Source organism: Sinocyclocheilus anshuiensis, unplaced genomic scaffold, assembly GCF_001515605.1.
Source record: "Sinocyclocheilus anshuiensis isolate Anshui unplaced genomic scaffold, SAMN03320099.WGS_v1.1 scaffold1114, whole genome shotgun sequence".
In the NCBI taxonomy this organism is placed as follows: Eukaryota; Metazoa; Chordata; class Actinopteri; order Cypriniformes; family Cyprinidae; genus Sinocyclocheilus; species Sinocyclocheilus anshuiensis.
This window is the reverse complement of record NW_015540838.1, coordinates 2,380,890-2,390,570: the sequence shown is the minus strand read 5'-3', so window position 1 is coordinate 2,390,570 and position 9,681 is coordinate 2,380,890. Positions and strand designations below refer to the sequence as shown.

The 9,681-nt window shown below is 38.7% G+C and overlaps 2 protein-coding genes across 5 annotated transcripts in view; one reads left to right on the top strand and one right to left on the bottom strand.

Moving 5' to 3' along the window:
• Positions 1-1,379, top strand: part of LOC107687447 (zinc finger and BTB domain-containing protein 48-like) — a 6,507-nt gene extending 5,128 nt beyond the window's left edge. For all 3 annotated transcript variants that reach the window (XM_016484801.1, XM_016484800.1, XM_016484802.1), the window contains exons 10-11: positions 121-209; positions 304-1,379. In XM_016484801.1, coding sequence (XP_016340287.1) covers positions 121-209; positions 304-735 — 521 coding nt within the window. In that variant the 3' untranslated portion in view covers positions 736-1,379. The remainder of the gene's footprint in view (positions 1-120; positions 210-303) is intronic.
• Positions 1,380-2,128: 749 nt separating this feature from the next.
• The window catches only part of klhl21 (kelch-like family member 21), an 11,517-nt gene continuing 3,964 nt past the window's right edge, over positions 2,129-9,681 (bottom strand). For both annotated transcript variants that reach the window (XM_016484799.1, XM_016484798.1), the window contains 4 exons: positions 6,603-7,679; positions 4,719-5,124; positions 4,523-4,595; positions 2,129-3,481 (listed from right to left, as the gene is read on the bottom strand). In XM_016484799.1, the coding sequence (XP_016340285.1) occupies positions 3,146-3,481; positions 4,523-4,595; positions 4,719-5,124; positions 6,603-7,629 (1,842 nt within the window). In that variant the 5' untranslated portion in view covers positions 7,630-7,679 and the 3' untranslated portion in view covers positions 2,129-3,145. The remainder of the gene's footprint in view (positions 3,482-4,522; positions 4,596-4,718; positions 5,125-6,602; positions 7,680-9,681) is intronic.

The window sequence follows — 9,681 nt, the reverse complement described above, 5'->3', positions numbered from 1 at the left end:
CACACACACACACACACACACACACACACACACACACACCCCTCTTGTATAATTTATACTACATAAAAAACATGTATTTATTAAATAATAATAATTAAATATCCCACAATACCCCATCAGCCATTGAGCAGCTCCGTGTTCATGTACGACGTCACAAAGGCATGAGAAAATTTGAGTGTACTGAATGTGGTTACAAGTTCACCAGACAGGTATGAATTAGATGTATTTATGGCTTAACATATCAGAAAAATAATTTCCTACTTTATGTCTAAGATCTCAGCGTCTCTATCTTGCCTTTGACAGGCACATTTGCGGCGACACTCACAGATCCACAACCGCATGGAGAACTACAACCCCAAACTGAGACGCTTACGTAACCTGGTAGTGGAGGACGAGAGCGCAGCTGCCTCATCTAGTCCTCCCAGCCAGGCAGAGGCTCAGGCAGGGCCAGCGGACATGGTTAACCTGGTTATCCAGCCAGAGGCGGTTGTGGTGAAACAGGTCGTCTCAGCCTCTGCTGGAGGAACAGGAGGAGAGCAGGCCACATATTCAATGACTGATGGAGCAGTGAGTGGTGAACAGACTGGGACTGCTCTGACTGGAAGGACTGATGGTGGAGTGGAACAGACTCCGTTCACTGTAGCAGATGTGATGGAGCAGACCCTGCTGGTGACCGATGTCCTGTCCAGTGTGGTGGTGGAACTGCCTAGCTCTGGAGCTGATGGGAAAGTCTAAATGAAGGGGACTTATTGACTCCAGATCAACGAAGCTACTTGACAAAGGTTTAAGAGTTTGAGACATGTCAGCCATTGTAAATAAATAGCTTTCTTGCATGAAGAAATCATTTTCTTATTAATTTATCTTCAAAGAAATTGGAAATGACAGAGGACTTGGTTGTATCAAGCATGATGATGCAAGATCATTTTGACTTTTCCATAACTACATTTTTGGGATCAATAGGAGATTGTCTACTGGAGTCAGTAATTATTTTGAACGCAGGTCATTTGTAACCCAGCTTCTGCAAAAGTGTTTAGCTGTTAACCAGCTTTTCAAGTCAGACTGTGTCTACAATTTTTGTTTGAAAATGTTCTTTCTCTATTTGGATGAACAGACAAAAACTTAAAAGCTTTTTTATTCTTTAAGGAAAAAGTAATGCCTCCCTTATTTGTACTAACTAATTAACCGGCACTTTAAGTTACAAGATGTTTGACAAAATTGGATACAATAACATGCGACCAAAGTTCTTGTAAGATAATGTCTAGATTTTTTCAGCATCTGGATGGTATAATGTAAATTAAAGACTATTGTAATACAAGCAAAACAGTCACGAGCTTCATGTATACTCGTTTTAATGGAATAAACTATTAAAATATATAGAAATCCAAATCGGTGTCTATTTTTATTCACTTTTCCATGCGCGTCTTGTTCTATGGTTTTAAAGTATTTAATTTCATAAATTATGTACAATTTAATTAAATTGCTAAATGCACTATTCAACAAAACATTAAATCAGATTTTCTACATCCCATTTGACATCTGTAATTTGATGTATTTCAGAGTGAAACAGGATACTTAATGTATTTTGATTGAACTCTGATTTGGAATAATGCGCACAGATAAATAGTAAACAATAAAACCAGGGTCAGTTCTGATTATGTTTACTGTTCTTCATTATGGAGTTAAACTTTTATGTGCTAGACTGTCCACTGTTTATTTATTGTGCTCGAGCTGAATACTCTTTCTGCATCCTTATATGACACAGTGACTTCCAATGATTGATTCCAGAGGGCAAGATGCACAGTACTAATTCCAACTTGATGGAAAATTAGATGTGTCTAACACAAATCTATGAGGGACTTTGCAGAACATTCGAATGTTAAAACTGTATGTCAGACAGTTCGTCTCTCACGTGATTGTGAACTTATTACATATAGTCATTTATTGGTTGACCAAACAAACATTACACAAATCATCACCTTGTCTGTATTGTACAAATGATTTAGGCCAAAAAACAAACGAAACATTTTGTAAGAAAAATAAAATCAACGTCAAGTACCGCTTAAGCGTGTCGTAAATAATTAGTTTCATACTGTTATTGTCAATAAATGATTTTAGCAAATGGCTGCAATATAACAGAGTGAAAAATTTAAGGGGGTCTGAATACTTTCCGTACCCACTGTACATTTACTCAATAATAACGAGATACTGAATTACTACTTCCAGTTATTAGTACAGCATTCGAATACAATTTGGCATAAAAATACAATACCTTCATCTATTCCTCATGCTTTCTTAATGACTGCAGACAGCTTAATAAACACAAGCTGTTTCTCATAAACGGTTACATACCGTCCTCTAAAATAAACAATGACTAGATAATCATAAACTTAATTTAATATTAAAATATGAGAGTTGAAAAGCAAGGCGGATACAAATTCACGAAAAAAATGTGATCACTGCATGCACGCTATTGTCTGAAATATGTAATTCTAGCAAGATGAACAATAAACAATGGGTTATGCTGGAACACAGTTATTATGTTTATCTGTCAAAACTATGGTGTTTTTGGAAAATCTTGGATTCTCCCGTACCTTCTCTGTATATAAAATACCTTTTGTTTTCCACATTGCAGAATTCTGTCCAATCATGCTACAAACATGCATCTACAGTCTTAAGTGATCCAAACTTTCACTTTTTTGGAATGATTGGGGTCTCAATTTTATTTTTTGAAAATAGCAATTTTTTACTTTACATTAGGTTATGATATGATATTATATTTTTTGGGATGTTGGCTTGAAGTTGCATTGTTGTGGATCACTTCAGGAGGTCCATGCTGAATTATAAAATTAATTAAAAAAGAAAAAAATAGCATAACCTTCATGCAATTTCCATTGCTTGAAATTCACCAAACATGATAGGCACTATTTCATGAGTCACTCTTCACTCAAGTCTCTGTTCAAGGTAAACACAGTCGGCATTAGAAATGCATGCAACAATTAAATCTGTAGTAACACTGGGTTACTGGGTTACTGTCCATTCACCAGCTCCCTTTGCTGCCCGGTTGAGGTGAATATGTGATAAAGTGCAAAACACCTAGTAGCGATGTCACATTGAATGACATTCAGTCTCGTGTTTAGTAAAGTTCTCAATGCACTTCATTGACATCTTGGTTGCGGTTCTGATTGACATTGTTGTTGTGGTTGTGAAGTGCCTGATTGCGGTGGTGTCTGTGGAGGTGCATGGCGTTGGCCTCAGGTATGTCGATGGGTTCGAAGGTGCTTGGAACAAGAGGCATGAACTGTCGGAATATGCTGACACTTCCATGCCAGAAGGTGGGCTGGGGGAGTCGGCCAGCTGGGGTCCAAGATCGAGTAGAGGGGTCATAGACCTCCACCACGTCAGATAGCTCAAAAGTGTTGTCATAGCCACCGGACACATAGAGTCGACCGCCCAGAGCTGCTACACTGCCTCCAACATGAACCTGTGGAAGGTGAGACTTTTTAGTTACCTCTGTGAACGCCTAATGTGCATGAATGATGTGATGCTCATTTTTTGTCCTATTAAATTGTTCAAAATACAATTAAAAAGCAACTCATCCATATAGTGATTTAAATACACCTGTTTTATGATCATGTTTTTAATTTTTGAATTCAAATTTTTATATTTTTGGAGTGTGATACAACTGTCCTGGTATCACAAAAAATCATTAAATCCAAGCAAATTAAAAGAAAAGAAAATCTTAGATAATTTTGAATCTTTTATTATTAATAATATTTTTGTCTTATAAAATTATTTCTTAGAAAAAAATACAAAACTGTATTAATTAACAATTAAATAATTTTTAATATTCGAAAACTTTTGTCTGCCAAATCCAGGTTATGTGGTCTTGCCAGAAAAATCATGGTCCAACCAACATGCAGAAATATGCAGGAAAAAAAAACATAAAACAGGAAATGATATAGAGAGAACTCCTACAGACCCTCATGATGGAATAGTTTTTTTTGTTTTTTTTTGAGTTGGTGGTTAATTCATATGAATTGGTCTTATTGGCATCTGCTTGTGCCCCAGTGATGGTTACGTTTAGAGGTGCTTACTTTTTTCTTAAAATAAAAAAAGTTTGTAAAATAGTCACATTTTCTTGTGAGATTGGAATAAAATATCAGATAATTTGACCTTTATATGACAAGGTCAGTTCAGGTTGTAAAATGTCATGAGGTGCCACTCCCCAAAAACTTTAAATGAATAATTCATGATATTTGTAAAAATTTGTAATATGTCATTGGCCTGTGTACAGAATATGTAAAGGTGCGGTCACAAAATTTCACAGGCAAAAAAGGTCCATTGTCAATAGTGATGCAGTGACTTGCAAAATCTGTGTGAAAAAATGTTTTGCCCTCAAGAGAAATCCCAGATTACGTGGATTACTCATAAAATTACAAAATTTTGACCTGTGAAAATTTACTGAACAACGGTAAATGTGATCACACCTTAAAAAAAACGAAACAAGGTAAAATGTACATACTTGTGTCATGGGACTAATCTTTTCCCATTCGTTTTTCTGTGGGTTGTAGACATCTACTTCTGCTGAATCATCCCTGAAACACAACCCTTGTCATGAGAAACATGGAAAAACTCACTTCCTTCATTGTTTCTTTTTTTTCTGCATATCATTAGCTACTGGATATTTTAAAATTGTGGGGAAAAAGTGAGTACCTCACCTTACAAAGTAGATCAACCCATTTAGAGTCATTGATTTGGGGGCAAAGGACCACGGAGGCAGTTCTCCACTGTTGACTAGTGACCAACGGTTGCTTTCAGCATCGTAGCACTGAATTGCCATTGTGTCCTCTCCGGTTAAGGAGCCAATGGCATAGAGCCGTCCCCTGCACGCCGTAGTAGAACAGTTATCCATGGGATGTGGCATGGGCGGAAGGGCCTCCCAGCAGTCTAGAGTATGATCATAGCGCTCTGTGCTGTCAGAGGCTACCACATAGAGTTGACCCTTCAGGACGCAGGAGCTGTGGTACTCTCTGGCTTTCAGCATGGGGGAGACCTCCGTCCACTCGTTCACACTGGAGTTGTATCGCCAAACGCAATCATAGAGACGTGATCCATCTGAGCCACCTGTTGTAAATGAAGCAGGTTTGAAAGCTTAAACACAATACCAAACAGCCAAAACCAGAATAGATGTTCTTTCCTATCATTTATCAACCCTATTTTTCAAACTTGCATACTATGTGCCACTCTTTAGGGTGGCTGCTATAAATAGGGATAATTTGGGATTATTAAGGATAGTTGAAAAAAATACCAGGACAAAATGTAGTTCGATTCTGTGAACGGTTCTTGTGTAGCCTGATTACAGAATGAATTGCTTGTATGAATCAGTTCTTTTTAGTGAATCAAACATACAGCTTAAAACTAAAGGTGTGGACAATGAAATTTCAGCAAAAAATATTCATTTTTATTGTCAGTAGGGTGGACAAACTGTGAACTTCACAGAAAAGTCTCATTCAAACCAAGCAGCTATCTTGAACCTGTTTTGAAATCTGCGTAGAGAAATCTTATGCCCTCATGCAAAATTCCAGATCGTGTGTATTCCTATTGAAATCACTGGAGTTCACCTGTGAAAATTACAATGGTAAATGTGACCGCACCTTAACTGACAGTGTAGTTATTGACGGTTGTTCATTTTACATGTTAAAAAACATTATGTGTTCATTTAGTAATATTATATAAAAATATACAATTAAAATATATTAGTATTTTTTGTTTCTTGAGCAATGTTATTTAATAAACAGTTAAGGCTAGCCTGTGTAAATGCACCTTTTGGAAGAATCTTTTCAGATTTATTATTGAAATTAACATTTGTAGTGGAATCGTATTTATTTTTACCAAATATTTATTACTTAAAAGTACTAAAATAATCGTTAATAGAATCATTAAGGAACCAGAATCGCTGAGTGCAATCGGAACCGGAACTGCTGAATTCCATAGTCAGTGCTCAGTCACCTTTTTAAACACCACTTACATAACAGCAAAGGACACTTAGAATAGAAGTAGCATTTAACCGCATGAGATGGTTTCTCGATTGAAACATTGTCCGTTCCTGAAGGTAACATTCATGTCACCTGAAATCATGTTGACCACTGTTGATCTGGTAGAACATTATGTCCTATCACCACACTTTTACATAGCCGAATATACAGGGCTTTATTTATACATTGGCTGCCATGCTGTAAACAGTTTGGAAAGAAGGACACTCTGAGCCTGCCTGGGGATTTGTGCTTTCTTCTATTACATTAGCATAACGGAACAAGTTGAAGTTGATCATTGAGTAAGGCTGATGATACACAGGGCAACTTTTTGAGCAATATTGCCGAGCAACTTTGGTCAATGTTGCCATCAACGGGCTACCAGGTGAGACACAGGGCCCACGACCGATCTAAAGTATCCAGATATAAATTTGTTACCCATCCTCAGTGAGAAAGTGCCCTAGCAACATTACCCAAAAAAAGCTGCCTGGCAAAATTGCTTAAAAAGTTACCCCATGTATCATCAGCCTATAAGTTTGTCCCAACAGGAAACATCATCATTGTACTAACCTGTCACATAAATGTCATTGCCCAGGGCGGCTATGCTGTAGCCTCCTCCAAGGTGGTCTGGGAATTCTGCTAAGTATCTCCACTGTCCGGTCTGTGGGTTGTAACAATCCACTGTAACAAGCTCATCACAGTCTTGATCACATCCTCCCACCACCACCAGAATTTCGGCCAGGCCGGTGGATGGACGTGGGCGCATTCGATGGCTGGGTCGGTCATGGCGGTCATATTCGTAAGACTGAAAGCTGCGTGCCTCACTGACTAACCGTAAACAGGCTGGCGACAAGTAGACCAGTGGATTGCTCTCCACATGGGCCAGAAGGTAGAAACGGCGAACAAACGGCAGCCGTACTTGCTGCAACAACTCAGGCCAGTAATGCAACCGGTGCTGCAAGTCGGCTTTAACCCAGCGCACGGCAATCTGGTACGCTGTTTCTTCCTTATCCACACACAGTCCGTCATCAGACACAAACTCCAGCAGCCGCTTCCATGACAACCGTTCAAAGTCCATGCTCTTCGCCAGCTCCACAATGTTCTTCAGCACGAAACGGCGAGCACTAGCCGCTAGCTCACGACAGGCGTAAGCCTCTGCGAAGTCCTGGATTTCCAAGCAGTTGGAAACATCAAGTCTCTGCTCCAGGAATGCGCAGCATGCTTCTTTGACGGATGGGAACTGGAAGAGGTCCGCTGTCTTAAGCAGGAGGTCCACGTTGTCGTGTGTGACAGTCACGTGACCTGTGTAGCAAAAGTCCACCAGGAGGCCCAACAGTTCAGCCGATACGTCGTGTAGCACCACACAGTCCATGACGCTCTCTCGCAGCGTACCGGCAAACATGGCACGGAAGTAGGTGCTGGCAGCTGCTAGCACAGTTCGATGGCAGTGGAACTCTTTGCCTTCAGCACACAACGTGACATCAAAGAATTTGCGCTCTGCGCGGAGCTCGTGGATGCCGCGGAGCAAGTTGACAGCATGCGCTGCATCAAAGAAGGGCAGCATAGAGGGCTGCGTTTGTAAAACTGGTTTCTCCATTGCTTACTGTATTTCTCTTGGCGTACGTCTGGTCAGAACTCTGGATTCATCTTTAAACAGAGAACAGGAGTTTTATTAGTAGTTTGTAGTAGTAAAACAAGTTCTAAAAACAGAAAACCCCAAATTGAAGTTTCAACCTAACTGTGTATCTTCTCAAAGCGTTTAAATTTGTGAAAGGGATACGGTAGCTTCTAGAATGAAATATCATGTGTTTATGATGACGAATGTGTGCAACCGTTGGTCTTTTAAGAAAGTGTGCTCATCGTGTCTGGTCTATAAATACACCAGCAGTGTCCATTTTCACAGGCTGGGTGAGGGGGGTCTCCACATACCCTTTAGCTTATCTTACTGGAGATTACATAAACTTCTCCACTCCACCTCATACAGCAACAAATCTAAAGAAAGTTCAGCATTCATCATTTAATCAATCTCATGTCATTCCATTAGTATTATTTCTTTTTTCAATTAAACACAAAAGAGTATGATCAAGCTGCTCTTTTCCATATAAAGAACATGAATTGTGAAAAGGACACAAAGGAACAATAAAAGCATCACAGAAGTAGTACATACAAGTTGTGTGCAATATTCGAAGTTTTCTAAAGCAGTATGTGAGCTTTGAGTGAGAAACAAAGGTGTCGTTCACTCACACTGTTAAATTTTTCTCTTTGTTGTAGCTCTCAAATCTCATTTGCCTACACTAGAACCGATAACTACATTAGCATCCATATCAGCGTATGATAATGTTCTGTTTATTATAAGCAGTGTTGGGAGTAACGCATTACAAAAGTAATAATATTACAGTAGTATATTACTTTTTGCTGTAACGCAGTAATATAACTCATTACTAATCAAATTTGGGTAAAATTATTACTCCGTAACGCAAGTTACAACAACATATTTTAACTCAAAATGAAGTGGTGAATTTACTAATACCGCAAAACAGCACCAGAGAAAAAATTCCGCGGGTAAAATAGTTTGTCTATTTCCTGTTGCTGGAATTAGATGTTTGAGATGACTGCAGAGACGGATTCTACATTTGTGAGATGGACACACTCCTGTTATTTTCAGTACATCGGAGAAAAGGATAAGAATGCATAGTCAGGTGAAATATGTGCAACACCAAACTCTCAACATGGAGAAATAGCACGAGTAAAACCTGGAAACACCTGGACTGGTGCCACTAACACTAAGCTATCGGAGAGCGCTGCGGGGTCGGAGAAGAGAAAAAAGACGGCGGACGAGCGCAGACGAGCAACAAAAATTAAGTTTAACTAAAAATAAAATCTGTTTTTATTACAGAATGAGTATGCAAAATATTTGTTTTAGCCTAATTAACAGATTAACAAAACGAAAGGAAAAGACTGAGAGATAGGCTATGCTGCTGAGTTTGGTTCATATGCTATTTGTGTGGCGCGGCGCTCTACGAAAGTCCACGGAAAGGAAACCGAGATGACAGAAATAAAGTAAACACATTGCAGTTTCGAATGATCTGTATGACCAAAAATAACAGAGTATTTTTTTGTTGTTTGTTTCCGCTGTTTGATCGCGCCGGCACCTCACGCACACACATACAACATTGCAAACGTTGCATCCTGTTCATTATCAGAATAAAATACAGTCAACCAAACATATACACTATAAAAAAATTCCGTAAAATTTACGGTAAAAAACCGGCAGCTGTGGTTGCCGGAATTTTACCTTACAAAAAACGGTAGCAACGTTTTAGTTTTTACGGTTTTAACTTAAATTTACAGTTAAATACCGTAATTTCATTAACTGATAAAATGTTATTATATACCAATCTACTGAAGTACTAAAATCTGTTCTGTACCTTTGTAATACACTGATAACCGCCAAATGCAGATGGTGATGAGAAAGTCACATGATGAACCAAAGCCTATCACAAGCAGCTTTTAAATAATAACATATATAGAAGGTGCACAGTATCATTCACACAAACACCAAACACCATCATGGTAACACATATGAAACTGAAATAATGCAATAAACATTCATTTAACAACATTAGGTGTAACACACAACGCTAATATA